We start from the raw sequence: 20,648 nt of genomic DNA on the forward strand, positions 1-20,648 counted from the left end.
GAATGCCCCAGTTGAGAACATGGGTGCCAGTAAGGCAAAAAGCTGCAGGATGCACAGAGGCACCTTGGTGAGGGGTAACTGCACTTAACTGTGGTGTGATGGCTCAGCTCCACGTGTCATCTGTGTTTTTGTGCTTTTAGTGTAACAGTGATACGGGGGAGTTTGATGCAGAGTTGTTGATACTTAACTTCACAGCTCCAAGTTTGTGACAAATCCGGTTTTTGAAAGCTCGTTGAGGGGAGGGAGCAGCTGGTGACGTTTGTTTTTTATTACACGAGGCAAAGCATGCAACCCTTACAGATATTTTTGAAACAGGTAATTGCAAAATTTCTCTCATATGTTATTTTTTTAATTACAGATTAGTTCAGTGCTACCACTGCTCATTACAACAGATGGAAAATGTTCTGTGCTCTCCAGTGAGCATCATCTCACTGGAGCACAGTCATGAATCTTTTTTGTGGCTTGGGTCTACAGCATCTTTTTGAAGAAGAGTATAAATTTCTTTAGGGGGAAAAAAAAAAAAAAAGGCAAAATTATATTGCACTGATTCTAGGTTGGCTATATTTTTTAAATGAGGAATTCTCTTGTATCTACAGTTACATTTCTTCCTTCCAAGTGTTTTGCAGCATAGTAAGGATGCTAAAAGCATCTCTTGCTGAAGTAAATATTATTCCTCAATCATCAGCCTGAATCCTCTAGGGATTGTGAAGTTGTCAGCACAGTAACACAGCGCTTCGTTGGCCTGTGGTCTAATTCCACTGCAAGCTATTGGAGCACCCTTGCCCGGAAGGAGGAAATGTGCTGCAGTTGAACCCCTCTAGATCAGCTCTTTTTTCCATTACCTTATGCTGTGCTGTGCTCGATGATGCGGTGCCTGGTGTTCCCTGCATAGAACGTGATGGCAGGGGTGAACTGCACAGCCACTGGTGTTCATTACTGCCTGTCTGCCTACAGTTTGGGGCAAAGCACATCCTGGTTTGGATCATTCTATCACTACTAAAAATCGTGTTCTCATTTTTTCTTGCTAGTTTCAAACTTCAAAAGGGAGGGAGAAGCCCCAGAGCATGTAGTGAGGTGTGAGTTCAATTCCCATCACTGCCCAAGATCTGCTGCCATGCAACAGCCTGCGGACGCGTGTACTCATCCCATTGTGCTCCTCTCTCCTCTGCCTTTTGTACCAGGTAGTTACTGGGCTGTTGGACATTCCTCGCATGAGTGGCTGCAGAGAGTTCCGTGGCTGATGTCCCTTGGCTTGCTGGATCGGGGGATGTGTGTGCAGGCTGCAGAGCATGTCAGAGGCAGCAAGCTGAGGGAGCCAAAAGGTTGCTCGGTGTCCTGCGTGGCAGAGGGTGCACCTGCAGCTCTGCAGGGCGGAGCAGCTGCCTGGAGCTGGGTGGTTCCCCTAAGGGAGTGAATGAGGAGGATTCCACAGAGGGGTTTGAATTCATGAATAATTTTCAAGTGGCAGACAATTCAAGGCTGATTGTAATGAGTGAAGTTACCACCTGTTTGTGGTGAGATGGCAATATCTTCTTAAATTACCACTACTTCAAAGCCATTTTGGTTTTAGAAGCCTGCTGGTTTTCACCTGTTTGTATCACAATAGTCACTTGGGTCGTGGCTTCTCCATCTGTGGTAAGATAACCAGAGAGCAATCTGAGCCCATACCTTTGAAAAAAAGCTGATTTACTGCAGGTGACCAGAAATGCGATGTTAGAGTAACAGAAATATCCTAAAGGTGACCCACGGTGAACAACAACTGTCTTGTGCTGTGATGTTGGGTGGCTGTTGGACAGCTGGTCTATGGTGGATTTCTGACAAACTGCAATCTGAGTGGATACGTGGTTCTTAGAGGGTTTTGAACCTACATGTCCACAGGGAAGTTGCTGTCCTGGCAAACAGTAAATTTTTCTTTTACACCAATGAATGTCTGGTTGTCCTGACCTTTGGGTAGGACACTGTTTTCATTGTTTACAATAGGTTATATGGTGAATCACAAGGTATGAAACACATTCTCTAGGAGAGAGGCTTGCATCCTCATTCCAGTTTTCCTGCTGGCCTTAGTGGGCTCCTGTGAAGTTTCAGGCAACTGACCTGCAACTAAACTTGTAGTTGATCCATAGCACATCAAAAATGGAATCCCTCACCCCAACCCACGTAACCACAGTGCCTGCACTGTATGGCGTGTGTGTTGTATTTCCCCAGTACCAAGTATCACTGTATTGTTATTAGAAATGTTTGTTTCAACAGTCCTCTAGGAAAAGTCCTGCAATTCCAGGCTTAGGGCTTGACAGTAGACTATGTGTAAGCTACACTCCTAGTCTTCAAAAACCGTGAGTTTTTGTAAAAGACTCTGGAAATTTACAATGAACTCTGACATCCATGAGTTATTTTCTATCATCAGGATTGCTACTGCACCAAACAATCAAGAAATGCCTGGCTATTTTTGATTGATGCTCCTCATAAACTCAGTGGGGTTTAAATTTAAAACTTTAGGACTAATTATATGACAACCTGCTGCCAAAATTTCTTGTGTTTGGCTGCTGCAGTAATTTGTGTTGGATTACACTCTGGGTTTGAATGTTTACCATGTGTAATGGGCATTGACTTTATTGCTGTCAGCCCCTGTACTTATTGCACAGGGCAAGACGATGAAGATCAGGTTGAGCTTTACTGCTGGTGGTTTCTGGGAGTTGTGACTGATATTGGAAGAGACAAGTTCCAGATCCCAGCCTGTGCCTTTCCAGAAATCCATCTCCTTCTATACAAGTAGTTGTGCTCTTACTGGTTTTCTTAACTAACCTAGTGATAAACTTAAAAAAAAAAAAAAAAAAAAAAAAAAAAAAAAAAAAAAAAAAAAAAATCATAGACATTCCATTATTTTGAAACATACATCTACTTAGTACTCTTTAATTACTGAAATTGGTGATACACTTTATTGTCCTTACTGTCATCTTTACTAATTATCAAGTAATTGATCAATGTGACTATTGTAAGGTGTAGTAATAATGAAAAATGCCAGCATAGCTCCTTAACTGTAACTCTCACACCCATGCCAACCTTCTGTAGAGCTACCTCATGAAGGTACAGTGGAGGTAACTCTTGGAAGCAAAGGGCTGACTAGAATTTTGTTCCCAAGGCAGGCCAGCTCCCCTGCACAAAAATCCCCCATGGGTATTTCAGTGAAGCTGCTCCCTGCTTTGGTCGGTCATGTGTTGGGCACGCTCAGGGGTTCAAAGCCTGCCCTGTTTGCTTCCCACAGCAGTATTCCACTCACACCCTGAACCCCTCCAGGTTTTGCAAGTCCCAGGGTGAATGGAGTCTTTGCCACCTACATTTGTTGTTTCTAGCTTGGAGCACCTGCACACTGGCAAGGCAGGGTGAAGACTAACTTAAAACAAGTGAGATGTGATGGAGAGGGCGCCCAGACAACACCACAAGGTAACTGCAGGTGCACAGAAGGAATAGGAGCTACCTTCCTTTCCAAATCACACCAGCTGAGCCAGAGTCATTTAAAAGCAAACACTGCCAGATGAGAGAAAAGAATTTATTAGAAACTCTTAAGAACTACACAAAATTAAATTTTAGAGGTTTTTTTTCAGTAGACAGCACTCCAGCCTACGTACACAGTACTGCGGACTTTGGACACCACTGTGCTCATAAGGTATCTATCTTTAGGATGAGACATTCAAGCAGCATGCACAGTGAGAAAGGGGAAGAGGTGCAAGGAAAGCCCTTTTGATTTGCATAAGTTCACAGAAGGTACACTTTTGTAATTGTTTCCCACAAGGCAGTTTGGATTGAAGGAATCACCACTACCCCAGAGGCAGCAAGGGGGCTCAGCTCCTCACCTCCACCCTCAGGGCTGGTGCATATTGGGACTTTTCAGTATAAGGTGTTTCAATAAATAGAAACACACCTTTTATCCTACTGGAACACAACCAGGATTCCGATGTTGCCGTACTCCCTTGTCAGGAAGCTGCACCAGCAGAGACCTCACTGTTTTCAGGAGAAACAGGAGCAGAGTCCACAGATTAAGGCAATGCATTTCTTTAATTCAACATAGAAATTGTAACAAACCACATATTTTCTGATAAATTCTGAAGTATTTAACTGTAAAAACGTTACTGATCACATGCTACTCTATCTGCTATTCTTCATTAGGTATTGAAATACAGTGGAGCATCACTATAGTCACTGCCCCAACAATCTGGCAGCCAGTGACAGCTTCTCTTCCACCCCAGAGCTGCAAAAGAAGAAACTAATGACCCCCTCCCTTCTCCAGGTTCGAATCCGCCCTTGTTTGTTTCCACCTCCCCCAATTTCCACCTCTCTTCCAAAAGAGGAAAAAAAAACCCTCTAAAACACTTATCTGGCTCCTGAAAGGAGCTTTATAGCAAGGCTCAACTGTATAGACTAGAAAAAGATATAAAATGTGATTAAAATCCAAAAATTCAGAGAAGGAAAATGTAACAAAGTACGCATGGCGTGATAAACCAGGATACACATAGCAATTTGCTACATTTTTCAAAAAGTGCTAACCAATTTTAGCTTAAAATAGTTCAAGAGATCTTACAAATTGCTATCATAGTGTAAAACTGAGTATATTGAAAAGACTAAAACCTGATTTGACTGTAGAAAATGTATTATATCTGTTTCTAATTTACATAGCATTTGTATTTAGGCACACAAAAATAAATATAGACAGTCAAATGCTTCATTAAGTCTGCAGAAAGTTATAGTTAAAACCCAGCAATCAACTGTTGTGACAAACATCATGTTTTTACACCTCTCTCTACACCACATGTGTACACGGGGGTGATATCCCTTATGTCATCCCCAGGCCTCTGCAGAAGTTACTTAGAGGGTGATACTGTGTTTTCTGCCAAAAAGAGGTAATTTGGGAACTACTGGCTACAAAGAGAGAATTTCTCAGAAAACTCAACTGATACTTTCTGTTAAAATGGTTTATTCCTGCTTCTGGGCCAGGAGGCTTTGGGCTGGAGCACAGCTAGCCTGAGCCAACACCAAAGGCTATTACGGCACAACCGGACTGAAGGGTTAGTGACTAGATTTTAATAGCACTGTGTAAGAGTAAGGGAACAAATCAGAGTAGGCTCCTTTGAGAAGGATCTCAAGCTGTTCTTTCAGTAAGGAGCATGTGGATACTGATCTCAGTATTCCAGCAACCCTCCCTGCTGCTGCCTCAGTAAAACTGGTTTTACCGGAGGTGTAAGCTTTCCCCAGGCACATTCAGTGACCCTACAGATGTTTTTAGAATGCTTGTGGTACCTCTAATAACCTCTCTGCAGTGCTCAGGGAAGCAGGAAGATACCTGGCTTCTGGTGGTACGGGCTCACCAATACCAGTCTGGTGATTTGTGCCACAGTCCCTAATTAATGGAGAAAAGTATTATGTGGCTGAGATTGGCACAACTGAGAGTCTCTGGCCAACTGGAAACCTAACAATAAACTCCAGCTCTCTTGATTTTACATGAAGAAACTTTTCTGTTTCTGAACATCTAGCTTTAGTAAGCTAATTTCCTGCTAGCCTAAGGGCACAACCTGAACTGAGGTTAATGAGCGTGTGGTGATTGAGAGCTTTCAACACATAAAAATTATTCAAGTTATCCCACTATCTTGAAACAAATTGAAAAACATCACAAACAATACCAAGCAGCATAATTTTTATTTGGTGTTACAACAGCTGTGCAGCACCCATGCTTTTGGGGCACTACGTTTCACTGTTTATGACTTTTCTTTTTGAAATCTAAACAGTTGTGTTCAGACAACTCTATGTGCTTTTTTAATATACACATTGTGACCCCTGCATTCAGCCTGTCCAGTTAACTAGAAATATTTGTCAAGGCAATTAATTATTTAATCTTTGCTATAATTAGGGAGCAATCAAAAGAAAAAATTTACTTTAATCTGACTGATCACATGTACTGTACATACCTGTTCCAAACCCAACGTACTCGAAGTTTCTAAGTTAATGCACTCTCTTATTCAAGTCAAAATGCTGTACATCTAAGTATCCACACAATCGTACATTCCTAATGATACTTCTTTACACCTTTATTCTTTTTAGAAATCTGTTTTTAAAAAGGCATAAAGAAGTTGCCCTGCAGATCTATATTTCTTTAGAACAAAACATTATACACTACCTTGAAAAATAATTTTATCAAAACCAAATTCAAATCACTGTCATGTACAATTTTCAGTTAACTCTTCACATTGAAATTGCACTTTGCAGATAGAACAAAACTAAAACATGAAAACATATTCTATTTCCTTTCACAGGAGATGGCCTCTTCAAGACTTTTCTTCCGTGAATGCTTGTATTTGTCTACATACGCTTTCACTAGATTTGCCACTTTTGCAGAATTAACTTCTCCGCTTTTGCTATGACAAACCTGCAACAGTTTAAAGAACAAAAACGTTTGAAACATTTCCACTGATTTGCTACAGTCCCACACTATTCATTTATTTCCTGACACTTCCGATTCTCCCATCCCAGGCAAAACATATTTTAAAACTCCTGATACTTTCCGATTGCTACCCAAATACTTCTGAATTCCCATTCAGCTCTTCCACACAATAACCAGGTTCTGTTCTGAGAAGCCAAAGAAGGTTCTTGTAGATGGAGAAAGAAGAAAGGTATTTTTGCTTGTATCTCTTCCCCCTTTCCAGCAACTATGAGCTATTTCCACAAAAAGGAGAAACCCAGCCCCCAAAGCTTGCCCCAGGTGAAACGTGTCCAGCTTGGATTACTGGACCAGCTTACTTTATCTACAGCTTTCCGCACAATTTCTTTGTACTCCTCCTTAGTGATATCTTTGTTTTGGTAGAAAGGCTTAATGGCGAGCTTGACCTCTTGTGCTGCTTTTTCTTGAATTAACAGTTTCTGAAGAGAAAACAAACTTGAGTGTTGTATTTCACTGCATATGTATCTCTATCAATCACAAGTTAAAACTTTACAGGAAAAAGGTTGCTACAGAAGATTAGAAAATCACCACCGCCCCCCCCCCCCCATTTCAGCTCTCATGGGAGCTGCTGTTCTGCTAAGAACAGAACGTTTTCCCACAGCAATTCAAGTGATATTCACAATAGTGCTGCTTTAAAGAAGACTACATTAAAAAGAGTCAGAGACTAATCTGTGTCTTATGGCTGCCACAAAAATATTACATAAATGATGGTATGAAGTACACTAAAGCGTTATTGTCATAACTTGCTATTTTTTAGTACATCAAAATGCATTTATATAAAAAATAAAATTTATATGTTTTAATGTAAATATATAAACAGTGTATATATAGTTATACGCTGAACTTTGAACTTGCCTGGTCCTTCTTCGAGCTATCTGCACTGGCTTCCACTGTTACACTTGCTTTGTTTTCTCCCAATTTTACAGCTGCATTAGAGCTCTTCATGTGACCTGATGACGTTGCATTACTCGAATTTGGTCCCTGAACTGTTCCCACGTTTCCCAGGACTGCTGCTGGAGCAGGCAAAGCTGGAGCACTCATGCTGTTACTTACATGAGAAGCATTTGGAATACCCTGTTTTAAAAAGTTATCAGTAGTTAATACATCATTCTTCTATATGGCAATGTGCCTTTCTAGGAGTCTCAGCTGCTCTAGAATGAGCACGAATACTGCATGCTTTGGTTCATTACCTGATTTCCACACTGCCATTATTATGGAAGGTACACACATTACATTAGATCTACTCAAACAAACAAACAAACAAACAAACCCTAAAAGAAAAGCTTGAGAAGTAAACCATCTTCCGTGTCACCATAGTGGCTGCCATTTTCTAGTTCTGATCCCAGTAATAAAATACCCTGCAAACAGGCCTGGAGGGTGTTAGTACAGGGGGAAGGAAGTTTATGGCTGTAAAATCAATCTGATTTACAAAACAGAGCTGTGATAAGCAAACATTTTCTAAAAAGAATCAGCACCTAAAATCTCATGCAAGAGGTACCCAAAGCCACACTTCTATTCCTGCATCATAATGATGCTGCTTTGAAAACATCTATTTTCATGTTTGTTACCAGCTTGAACTTGCAAATATAAATAGACAGGCAAGAGTTAAACGCTGGCTGAAGTATTAGGATCTGTTTTTCAGGAAATGCCATTTTCTGGCCATTTCCAAGCATCACCAAATGGCACCGTACACACTTTGGAACTGAGAAATTAAGAAGCGCTTAGACTTCAGGTAGAGGTCATTTTTAGCAAAAGCCCAGAACATCCTCCTGACATGTTTCTGGCAGGCTACACTAAACACTGCTTTTTTTGCAGGTCATCACAATTACTCTTTACACATCTGCATTTATCTAGATGGAAAATAATTTAACAGGAACCTGATCTCTTTGGAAAGGACAGAGAAATGGAGCAGTTATAATCAGCATGCTAACGCTCACCAGTGTGCTCTCTTCATTTTCCTTTCAACAGGAAGGACAGGTGGTGTCCTGCAGTATTCAGTCATTTCTATCGTGCTACCACTGAGGGGTTGTTGAATCAAAGCTCAAAGAAAAAGCAGCAGCAGCTGCAAGAGCATTCAGGTTCATGGACAACAGACCACAAAAGCAGGTAAGAGCAACAAGTGTAACATGGACTTTACAGTTAACAGGTAACTGTGTTTTGCAGCAATACACAATCTTTACAGAAACATATTTATTACTGCTTTAGATACTCATTTCAGAGATCTGAAGCCTATGTTCTGACTTCTTACATTTCTGGAGGTTGAATCTACTGAATTTCCAATTGTGAAAATATTTGAATTAAGACAGGAGACATTAATTAAATCAATAAGCAATCTACCAGGATTTTAGTTCCAGCAGTACCTTGCTGGTTTACTTTGCAGTGTATTAAGTTATTTCATATGGCCTGTAACCCCACCCAGTATTTCCCACAGCACTCAACTCTCCTTGTTTTAAGTTAATGAATATGAACAGATGACAGCAGTGAAAAGCGAGAACAATATAGGCCATTTATCAGTTCACTTCAGATCTTTAGAGGTGCATGAAAACAGAGAGTTGGAAATAATTTGTTCACTTTTTCAACATGGAATGTAGGGGAAAGTAGTTTAGGTTAGAACAAGCAGCAGCAAAAGAAAAGCACAAACCCCAGTCAACTCCTGAAGAGCCCTTTACTTATCATAAATGCAGCATTACATCTGGGCCATGGGTTCTCCTCCAAGCTGTTTATATTTCTTTCATTGATATAAAAGCTCTTAATATAAACAGCTAGCTACAGGAGGAGCTCACATACATAAGAATTGTTTTAAATATATCTAGAGAGTCATAAAAAGATGGTCTGATCTGCCCTAAGCATGGCAGAGTCCTTTTGAAACTTGAGAAATAAAGTGGGAGTTAGGTCTCAAACAGGGCAGGAAAAACCAGGAGAATGAGGTAAGAAGCGAGAAGTAAAAAACACCAGACACCTCAGAAATTATTAATAAAAAGGCTCAAAAGATTAAACAGAATAAAAATGTGTGTGTGGGGAAGCCACTGAGATGGTGATAGCTGGAGAATGGAAGTGTGGAACAAATGGGTGCCATGCAGTACTTGGCAATTTTCCTCTGCTGATAGACCTCCATGGGATGAGAACTGCAACACAGAAGTTGAGATCACTTCCTACACCCTGCTGAAAGGGTATTCAAGCATTTCCTAAAATGCTTAAAAATCAGGTTTGGAAGGGGAAAATTTAGTTTTGGAAGCAGGACACTTCTAAGATAAAAAAGATAATGGACAGCACTGATAATTTTTTTCAGTGTTCATTATCACAGAAACCCAGTTATGATATTGTGTGCTGTTATTATTTAAAAGCTACAGTCTCATGAACAATCCATATGCTCATGGATGCTTCCACTTCAAATTTGGTGCGGGTGGAAGAAAACAGGCAAGAGAGAAAGAAACTGCAAGTATAAATTTATGGTATTCAAGATAAAGAAACCTTAACTGGTATTATTTCACCACTGTTCTTGCCATGGCTTCTGATAAAGCATACCTGCAATTGTTTTCCATCTTGCTGTGAAGCAATGTAGTTGACTTGTTGAGATGGTGGGGGTGGAGGTGGAGGCGGAGGTAATCCCTGAGAAATGTTTGTGGGAGCAGCTACCTGAATGAGAGGCACTCCGGTAGGGAGATGCATGGGCATTGGAGGGTGGATGTTGAAAGGATTTCGTTGCATATTCATCAAGGGAGGATGGACACCCACTGGATACGGGAAGATATTCATAGGTTGGTGCTGTGCATTCACTTGTGGCATTACATTCATTTGTTGCTGCATCATATTTATTGGTAGCTGAGAACCATCACTTTGCTGGTTGCCTTGGTCTTTGAGGTTTGGATCTGCCAAAAAAAACCCCAGACAGTGTATCAAGAAGAAATTCTGTACTTCATAAAGCAAAAGGGGAACCAGGTGTCTAAAGTCTTAATTAAGAATGGATTATCAAAAAGCTTTCTATAATCTGAGTATTTTCAAGATATTGCACAGTATTCACCACGATACATGCCATGAAACCAAACGCTAGCTTCCAAGTTTAAAAAGTTCAGGTTATTATGAAAGCTTGTTTTTTCAATTTGTTTTCTCTACTTGTTCCCATAACACAGTCAATAATTATCTCATCACAATGGAACTGCAGTTTTTCACCAAAGAGCAGGAAGACCATATAATTTACCCAATTCTGCAAGTGCAGGTTAGTCACACATTACCACACCAGCAAGTCTGCTCCCCTTTGCCTGATTCATACACACACTCACTGTAAAGTTCTGATAATTACAGAAATACTCTGCTGGGATTTTTCACACTGAGCAATAAGTCATCCTCAAACCATTTAAGAAATATTCATATTCAGCAAGAGTTTTTCAAAGATCCCTTAATGGTACAACAGGCAAAACCTAGAAGTAAAAATAACCTCTTGGGGTAACAGGTAGCACTTCTTAAATAAATCGCTTTGATATCCCATTTTCTCTTCAACAGAAGCCAAAAAGTTAAAATTGAGACACAAGCAGCAAGCCTTCCAGAAGTCAAGAAATTAGTTTGGAGAAATGATTGATAGGCTTCAATTTAGATGTCCTTCCTTTGAATACTTTCCTTGAGGAACCCTGTCATCTAATACACAGGGATCACAATCTAAGGCCTTACATGTCAGACCAAATCCTCATTTTTAAAGATAATGGGATAACAGAATCACTGAGGTTGGAAGGGACCTATTGAGACTCTGGTCCAGCCTCCCTGCTCAAGCAGGGTCAGCAAAAGCAGGTTGCCCTGGAGGACCATGACATGATGGCAATCCATCCTGTTTTATCCAGTTATGAAAGACTGTTGTACTATTGTCAGCTGAATTCAAGTTCCAAAAGCATGATTGTTCCTGAACTATGTCAAAAAGTCTTTGAATCACAAAATGCTTTCAGTTACAGTTTTGGTAAGTTTTCCCTGCAGCAGACAGAAGGGTGACAATGTTGCCTCAAAACTAGGAAGCCACTGATGCAGTTATCTCTCAGAAGAGGAAGAAAACTGCTGGTATATGGGATGAAAATGGGTAAAAATGAAAGGCAAAGAGAGCGTGCAAGAGTGCAAGTGTGGTTGTCTTCAGAAATGGATTACTGAAGAAAACGGCTTTTCTTGAATTCAATTCACATCTATCTTTAAAGATTATTAATCAGGGCATTAATAATCTGTGGATGACTTCTTAATTATTCAGAATCAATCTCATCCACAGTTCAGTTAACTTACTTTCTATCAAAATGTTTATTTCTGTCAGGGCATTTGTCTTTTAGATATAAAAAACCCTCAAAAAACTGATTTAGACCTACACTGACATATTAGAGGGATTTTCATACTGAAATACAGTAAAAGCACTGGTTTTGTATTTATAAATTACCCTAGCTTTTAAAAAAAGCATTTAAACAGGACTATGCTTATCTAGGAACAAGATAAACATCAACATGTTGCTCTGTCATCTCTAAAATCTGCCACATGGGTCTGCACAGGCAAATTCATGTCTTTTTGAAACAAATTAGTGTAGAAGGTCGTTTCCCCAGGGAAGAAGAGAACCCTGGAAAAACACCTTGGGAAACCCCATTTTCAGTGCCATAAGCAAAAGGCTTATTGACATGCTCTCTATGCAAATTGTTATTAGAAAGTTCTTAGTTCTCTCTATTTTCATAGGTTGATTTTTGTACAAGAACTTTAATATTCTTATTCATTGTTCCCCATTGGACCCTTTCCTCAGACCCCACCTTAAGTCCCTACCCACACCGGGGTGCATAAATACCTCTGACCCTAAACCCCACCTTTGGCATCGTGCCTTTTGCCCCTCCCCTTGTTACTCCTTTGGTCAGTTCACTCCTATACAGTGGCCCCCTTGTTGTTTGTTATTATTTTGTGTTATTAAATTTACTTTTCAGATAACGGATCAAAGCTGTCTCTCTCCATTTAAGTCGTCACTGGACCAGAGTCCCGACGAAACTCAGAGTCTGATAGTCTGGACTCAGACTCCAGGGAGTATCAAATTAGCCCTCTTAAAGTAGTGCAGATGCTAAAAGTAACCAAGAAGATACGCTTTCTCCTCAGCCAAATCAATTTACTTCAGCAGCACTCTTCAGATGCACAGTCCTTAAACCCAAACTCGGACTTTACACAAAGCCAAGAAGCCATCAAAATACAAGAAATCACCAAACTCTACACCTTTACCCCTCCATATTGCAAAATGAGTATGGATTCACCCCAAATTATTTTTTAAAGAACTAATCAGCAGAGCAGATGAGAGGACAATGTGACAGGATTTTGCTCAGCTACTGCATGTGTGAAGCTATCATATTTCAAAACCATTAATACCTTGTTCAGGTGTCTCCTCTTCTTGTCTCATTCCCCATCCAGACTGTGGGCTTGATGAATTCCGTCCCCTTCTTGAGTAATAATTCTGCACATCAGCAGGCAAAGTCTTCCTCACAGCCCAGCTGGATGCAGACGTCCACCCGGACCTGTCAGCGGGTGTATCGAATGAATACTCTTGTTCACTCTTACGCTTGTATGGCTGCTGTTCTGAGAACCTTGAAGCTTCATTCCCAGAACCATTTGAGTTCCCTGAGAGAGGTTTTCTGTTTTGCCAGTGATTTTCACTCTGGTCTCCATACGTGAAACCACTTCGGCCACGGCCACCTCGGCCACACTGACCTCTCCCTCGATTCGGAATCCAATCTGAACCAAAGTTTTTGTTCCAAGACTGTCCTGCACTGTCATGCTCTTCCCAATGTGGTTTCTCTCTCTCTCTGTTCCTGACTTCAGGAACAGAGTTTATCCTCTCCATTACCCAATCTGGACAATCATTCCTCTGCTTATCTGAAGAACATTGATCATCACTGTTTTTTTCTGTATTATTGTCCTTCTCTCTTTTAAGATTTTCATTCTGTTTCTCTTGATCACTTCTCCTGTATCGATCATTTCCTCTGGGACTCCTCCAGCTGTCATTTGCCCGTCTCTCTTTCCATCGAGGTGAATGACTTTCCCTCTCATTTCTAGAGAATGAAGATCCTTTATTTCTAGTCCTAGATCGCGATCTTGATCTAGAGCGTGACTGTGACCTAGACCGCCTCCTATTTCTTCTTTCTCTGTCACGATCTCTTCTTTGATTATCTCTATCACTGCTTCGAGACCTAGATTTTCGCCTTGGAGACAAATCCTTAGTTCTTGAACGAGAAGATGATCTCCTGCTTTCCCTAACAGTTTCCCTTTTGGGAGATCGAGATGGTGTTTTTTTCTCATCTCTGAGTGTGTCTCGCTTTGGAGAGCAAGATAAGGATCTCCTTCCCTCCCTCACAGTTACCTTCTTGGGTGATCGTGAGCTCCTGTCTCCAGTTGTCTCCCTTTTAGGTGATGGTGATTGAGATTTCCTGCCCTCTCTCCCAGAAGGAGACCAAGTTGTCGATGGAGAGTGAAATCTAGATCTTCTAGTTCGAGCCTTTTTCTCTTTTTTGAGCTCTGGCTGGCACTCTCTTTCTTGAAGAACAGTTTCATCTTTTTCATCAGAACCTGAAGCAGAGTTTCCCACATCACACTGTAAGGAGTTCACTTCTCCTTGCTCTACACTTTCAGGTGGTGGTAACTGCTCAATCTTAGGTTCATTCTGGTCACTGCAAAATGAGTCACAATCCATTGGTATCATTTCATTGTCATCTTCACCAAAATGTTTATGTTCAGCATTTACTGGGGGTGACTCTGGAGTTCCACCCTCTTCACTTTCTGAAATGGTGTTCTCTTTTAAGGGTTGTTCTGATGTACTGTCCATAGAAATACTCTGTATAAATGCATCTGGTTCTTCATCTTGAACAGGTTTTGTATTTGCGCAGTCTACTACTGGTTTTAGTTCAGTTTCAGAATTATTTATTTCCATGGCTTCCACATGCTCAGGCAATTCAGTTCCGGGGCTCTCTAATGGCTGATCTTTTCCCAAAGGTTCCAGATGTCCCAACAATTCATTTTCTGGACTAGCTATGGGTTGATCTACTTCTGTCAAAGTTTCTATGTTCTCCATTAATTCTTTTTGAGGACTACATGATGTCTGATCTACTTTTTCAGAAGTTGCATGGTCGCATACATCATCTTTGGGACTAGCTACTGTTTCCGCTTGTTCAAGAGTATTTTCACAATTGTCCTGATAGGCAAGATCTACATTTTTTTCAGTAACATCTTTTACTTCAAATTCCTGACTTTCACTTCCTAAAGTTAGTACTGGCGGGTCTTGGAGAGAAAAACTTACATCTGCCTTGCCTGAAGTATCTTCATCTCTGTTACATTCTCCTGTAGTTTCCTCAATTTCTGCATGCTCACTACAGCTTTCCAATCCATTAGCAGATTCCGTTTCTACATTATTCTTCTGTGGGAGGCTTGTATTACTGCTTTCATTATCTGACTGGTGGTCTTCATCTAAAGTTAGGACTGCTTCAGGCTCAGCAACGTCATCATCTTCCACTGAGCCACAGGGTGATTTTTCAGAATGTGCAGAACTTCTCAGTTTCTTTTTAACTGCAGGTGTTTGCTGTTTAACTGCTCTTTTAGACTTGCGTTTTGGAGGAGCATTCTCTGCTTCTGAATGAGTTTTATTCAGAGATGGGTTATTGCTGTCAGGGGCACTGCAAGCAGAACTGCTTGATCGAGGGGAGCTTCGAGACTGACTCAGAGCCTCGCTTTTGCTGTTTCGTGCAGACCTTCTTGTAGGAGTAGTAGTAACTGATTTCCTCCTACTTCCCCTAGCGCCAGATGAACCGGAAGCTTCCTTTTTCTCTTCTCCTTCTTGGGTACATGCAACAGCATATTCTTTGCCTAAAGATTCTAATAAAAACAGAAGACATTAAGATTTGATAATAACCATTTATCTGAAAATATTTCAGAACATAAAAGGGCCTTCTGCAGTGTAATAGATATCCTCAAATAATACAATTTAAGATTTAGTATTAAATACTGCCACAGCTTTTTCTTTTTTAAATGAGAACTGGTTGTTTTAAAGAGCAGAAACAAGGTAAAGCAACACATCAGACATCTGAATGCACACTTTAGAAGCAGTGCTGGCATGTGCATGGACAGTGATAGCATGCACAGTGAAACTGTTCTTGACATGGCTGCTCAAAGATAGTCAGCATTTAAGCTGTTAGAAAAGTAATGAATTAACCACATAACACTGTTAGCATATAGCAGTTCCCGTCACTCTGTAACACAGGCCTGTTGATAGTGAAGCTCAGTACTAGAGAAAGGGACATTTTCCAGTGGCCATCAGCGGATGATCACACGTGCAGCAGTTGATCAGACAGTGCAAACTTATTCACCAGTTACAGGGCAAACTGAACTTAAACTCTGCCACAAGACACTCAAGGTGCCTGCAGCCTACAGTGCATCAAAAAAATGAAAGCTCTATAGAGAATGACTAAGGCACACCTAGCAAGCAGCTCAGCTCTTGTGTTGATCCTGCACTAATTTCATGCCATCTTCCCATTCGACAGAAGTCTTCTTAGGGAAGCAAAGGGTTATATTCACTGCACAGGGAAGACTGCACTGTCAATACCTGTGAAAGCTTCTGGTGGACAGCTCAGGAATTAAAGATTGATGATAATTAAATAAACATACTTGAATGTAATACCTCAAAACTAAATTAATTTCTTGGGATATCCATTAATTTGTTTCACATTTTGTGTGGATTTCAGGAAGCATCAAGAATGTGATGTTTAAATGAATTATTTTAAGCTTCACTTTCATACATAAATAATGCAAACTAACTAAGATTAATTGCTATAGATTTTGCAATGAATCTCACATCACAAATGTGATTTTAACTCTATACATTATTTCCCATGCTTTTGCTACACTAAAATATTTGTCTAATATAGTCACAAACAGATTTTATAAAAGTAAGACTGGAATAAGAAAAGTAACAGCAAAAAAGCCTCTTTCTACCACTTACTACTTTGTTAGCAGGACAAAAAACCCTATCACTGTTATTAAATGCAAACAATAACCACAGAGAATGTATTCCCATAACCACCTTGCTAGCCTTTAAAAGAGCATAGGACTATAATCACATCCTCTGACCTTCCTAGCAAACACATGATAATTTGCTTAAACATGAAAAAAAAAAAAAAACAACCCATAGTGGTTCTAGGTTTTGCATGTCCAGTGATCAAGTAACCACTTAAGAAAATGAAAACCAAGAGCAACTGCATAAAAGGCACCATGTATTTAAAAGAAAACAACATGACAGCAAAGAACTTCCAAAGGATTTTCAGGTGACTGACCCTATTTCGGGTATCTGCTCTAACAGTCTCACCAATCATGTTGTTATGAAGTGACTTTACAGTGGTTAAGCAGCACTTACTCAGCAACAGGTGGCTGTCTTAGACTAATTATGTCCAAACCTATTGCGATAGTCAGGAAATCAAGTCAGATGTTACATGACATTTCAAATTTTAGTATATGTGATAATTTTCTTCAAGGGAGAAGGAATCATCTTGCAATAATATAAAAAGAGAACACCAGCAGAATACAAGTGGAATGTGGGAATCTGGACAAAATTAAAAGGCAAGTTATTTTTTTAGCACATTCAAAATCTACATGTGAAGCACAACCCCTTTTTAGCATGCCCTACACTTGTAAAATTTTAACAGAAAAGCTTCACAAGCTTTGGACTTGGACCAAATAAAAGACATTTCAGCTGACTCTTTATTGAAAAAATACTTTAATCACACAAAAACTGCATAATGCCATAGTGGTATTTGTAGATTCACTAATGCTTTTTCAGGTCAAGTTAGTAAAAAAGACTATTTAATGGTAACAGACTACTAAAACTTCAGCAGCTGCAGGGATGATTCAGACACTACAGTTACATGGTCATCACTGATATCTGTATGCCTCCTTGTACAACCCTGGAAGCTACTGACAGCTGTTACTCTGATGCAAAACTGTATACTTTAGGTAGGACCAAAAGTTGGGAGGAGTGTAAAAAGAAAAATAATGCTTATGCTATGATCTTGCAGGCACAATTTAGTAAGAAATGCAAGAACCAGTCTGCATCTTTTTTTAAATGCGTCTATTTTCTTCATTCTCCTTTTCTCTACCTTTTAAAAAATTCCTTTTATATATATATTTGCCATGCATCTCTAAGAGTATTCAGATTAGACTTCTCTTTACCTTTGTCTTTACCTTTTCTTAGTCTCATCATCCTTTTACTCAGATGCTATATGAAAACTGAACGGGGAAGGAACACTCACTCAACAGAATGTGACTAAAATCCTCAAGGGACATATTCGTATCCACCATCCCCTGGTTTTACTACAAAATTTTAAGACTCTCACTTCCTGTGTGCTCATTATCAATAGAAGGTATTTAAATAAAATGGGATGACTTAAAACTGTGACTCTTAAAACACTGTAGTATGTTGACACTGATCTTTAAATTTAATCTTTGTCCACAGTACAAGTATCAAAACTGTACTCAAGACAACTGACAAAATTCTGTTCTAAATATTATTTTTTATTGCTTCTGGTGCATCCTAACAAAAAAAGCCTGACTATAGAAGTAGAAAGGTGGACAGGGAAAGCAAAGAGATACAAGCTAACATGTATACTACTAGAAGCAAAATGGTTAAGGATCAGTTACATTGCACTGCCAAACATCAGAGACTGAGGAGGCAACCTATCCATTTTTCACTGGGAAATGTGGAGGTAAAATACATACCTTTAAAAAGAATAAAAAATATGAATGCAACTTTTTCATGATCTTTCTTACTACTTAATTCCTTCCACGAATTTACTTCCACACAAGTTTTGTAAGCCAAGAGACCCAAATCTGTCCTATCTCTTTGCCTACTAGATAAGCGAAAGTGGTGTGATTCCCATTTCAAAGTAGGTATTAACTCTAGCCTTAAGAAATAGGTTTAACACTCCTTTGTTTCCACTTCTTTGAACCTGTGCAGCTTTTTGGAAGAGAATCTACACGCTTGCTGAGTATGGAGACAGAGGCTGTTAAAGTAACTGAAGGAACGCAATTCCTTCCTTGTCTTCTGCTGCTTTCCTGACAGACCATGGAGCTCCAATATTTTTGCAAGGTTTTGCCCTGTAAGGCTTGTAGGCAAACTGAAAGCGATCCATACACTTCACTGCTTCCTGCCTGATGTTCTTCACTGCCAGAAAAGTTTGTTCCTCACGCTGCACATTATATACCTCTGAAATACGCCATTCATAATGCATCAAAATGAGATTTATCCTTGAACAATGGGAAATGAAGAAAGAAGAGCATGAATGGAAAAAATGTTGCAATTAGGAATGGAATTAAGTTACACAAAAACTTATTAATTTAATCTTCAGAAGAATAAGTTATATCAGCTTTGGGGTGGATGAGTCATGTTCTGTATTCCAATTGCAGAAATTAAGTAGATGACTTTGAAATAGTACCAAACTGCATCAAAACAGATTTTTTTCCCTGTTAAGTGTAACTAACTCTGTTTGATTTCTGATAATTATATTTTAATAATACTCCACATGAGCTATAAATAAAACTTACAAAAAAAAAGTTTACCAAAGATTTCCACAGGCCTGATATTTGTAGGAAGAACTCTTCCAGCCACTGCAGAAGAAGTGAGAAGAAAGGTCTCAGCTTCAGCTCCGTACGATATTAAAGGAACACTGCAAAGTAAAAGCAAAAGCAGTAACATTAGTTGTTTTAGCTGTTTGCAGCAAGTCTTGGAAACAATGCACAAAACCAAAAACACATTAAGCAACTACAACCCTTTCAACTTCATCACAGCTTGGGAGAAAGACAAAGCTGACAGTGAACAAAACTTTCCTTGTCATATTTAATTTCAGGTTAATTTTACTGCCTAATCTATTAAAATTGCTTGAACAAGGTATGTTATGTTAAAGCAATATACACCTGGCTTTCTTTAAAGTCAAACATAGAACAGGAATAGCCAGTACTGGAAATAAGTGTCTGAGTGCTGATTTAGTACTTCAGCAGACTAGCAACCTTTTCTCCAGAAAAATGAGAAATGGTTTACATGAGAATTTAGAAAAGGCTCCTTTTTTATTTTCTTCATACAAAAACACCCCAAACAAAACAAACAAACAATAAAAACCAACTTATTCAGACTCCCTCAGCAAACCTTGGGCAAAAACAGAGTTTAGCTAGAGATCTACACTTTTTTCATTATCACTGAACTGGAATGAAATTTCTCCTAAGAAAATGTATTTCTTATAATTAAAAAACCCTTCACTTGCTATTTTAACTTTAGTCTTTGATTTTATATGAAAGAGAGCAAAGATACGTAGTCAAATTAAGATCATAGAACCAATTTCTTATCGTGTTATTTTAAAATCAGTTATTTTTATTGTTCTGCTTCAGATTCGCAAAAATATCCTTAGGGCATGTTTTAACACACATCTATTCTCTGACAAAAAAAAACCCTATAGAATTATTTTATGTTCTCTGTTTCACCTGATACAGCTCCTGTTAGCTCTTTTTAGGAGCAAACAGGATTTTTTCATAAATGATTACAGAAAGTGACAGAACCAACCCATGAAAGTAGGGTGCAGGGTGGTGTGGGGGATCAGAACCAGACTGATGTTAAAGCAAACGTAGTCTGATATCTAGGGAGAGAAATTATTTTAAAAGCTCATTGAATATTAGCTTCCAAATAGAAAATAAATTCGAACTCACATTTCTGTGAAAAGGTGACATATTAATGCACAAGCCAGTGGAGTTACTAGGCTTGTCATGAGTACCAAAAAAGTATTAAGACATACAGAACAGAATCTATTGACATAAAAACACCATGCAGCAAATACACAAAAATCTAACAAGTTAAATGCAAACACTATTCCATTTCATGAAAATGATATTCTATCTAATGAGCAATTTGAATTAATCAAACTCCAAAGCTGAAGTATGAAGATCCACTATGAATCCAAAACACAGACCTTTCAACTCTAGCAATCACAGATGAACAGGACAATTCCAATTCTTGTCTCTTCTGTCTGATCCCTCCATTGACTTCAGTGAATTCTGTACTAAAAGACAAATTTCATACAAGAAATTAGAAAGTAACTTTGTACTATGACAATTTTGTATTTCAGTAATTGCTCCTACCAATGACTTT

At 39.3% G+C, this 20,648-nt stretch overlaps 1 protein-coding gene across 2 annotated transcripts in view; it reads right to left on the minus strand.

Moving 5' to 3' along the window:
- Positions 1–3,533: 3,533 nt before the first annotated feature.
- SCAF11 (SR-related CTD associated factor 11) overlaps positions 3,534–20,648 on the minus strand; it is a 51,214-nt gene continuing 34,099 nt past the window's right edge. For both annotated transcript variants that reach the window (XM_040061552.2, XM_040061553.2), the window contains exons 9-15: positions 20,470–20,559; positions 19,073–19,179; positions 12,848–15,340; positions 10,013–10,356; positions 7,343–7,561; positions 6,787–6,906; positions 3,534–6,415 (exon numbers count right to left, since the gene is read on the minus strand). In XM_040061552.2, the coding sequence (XP_039917486.1) occupies positions 6,287–6,415; positions 6,787–6,906; positions 7,343–7,561; positions 10,013–10,356; positions 12,848–15,340; positions 19,073–19,179; positions 20,470–20,559 (3,502 nt within the window). In that variant the 3' untranslated portion in view covers positions 3,534–6,286. The remainder of the gene's footprint in view (positions 6,416–6,786; positions 6,907–7,342; positions 7,562–10,012; positions 10,357–12,847; positions 15,341–19,072; positions 19,180–20,469; positions 20,560–20,648) is intronic.

This window comes from Hirundo rustica, chromosome 4 (genome assembly GCF_015227805.2).
Source record: "Hirundo rustica isolate bHirRus1 chromosome 4, bHirRus1.pri.v3, whole genome shotgun sequence".
Classification (NCBI taxonomy): Eukaryota; Metazoa; Chordata; class Aves; order Passeriformes; family Hirundinidae; genus Hirundo; species Hirundo rustica.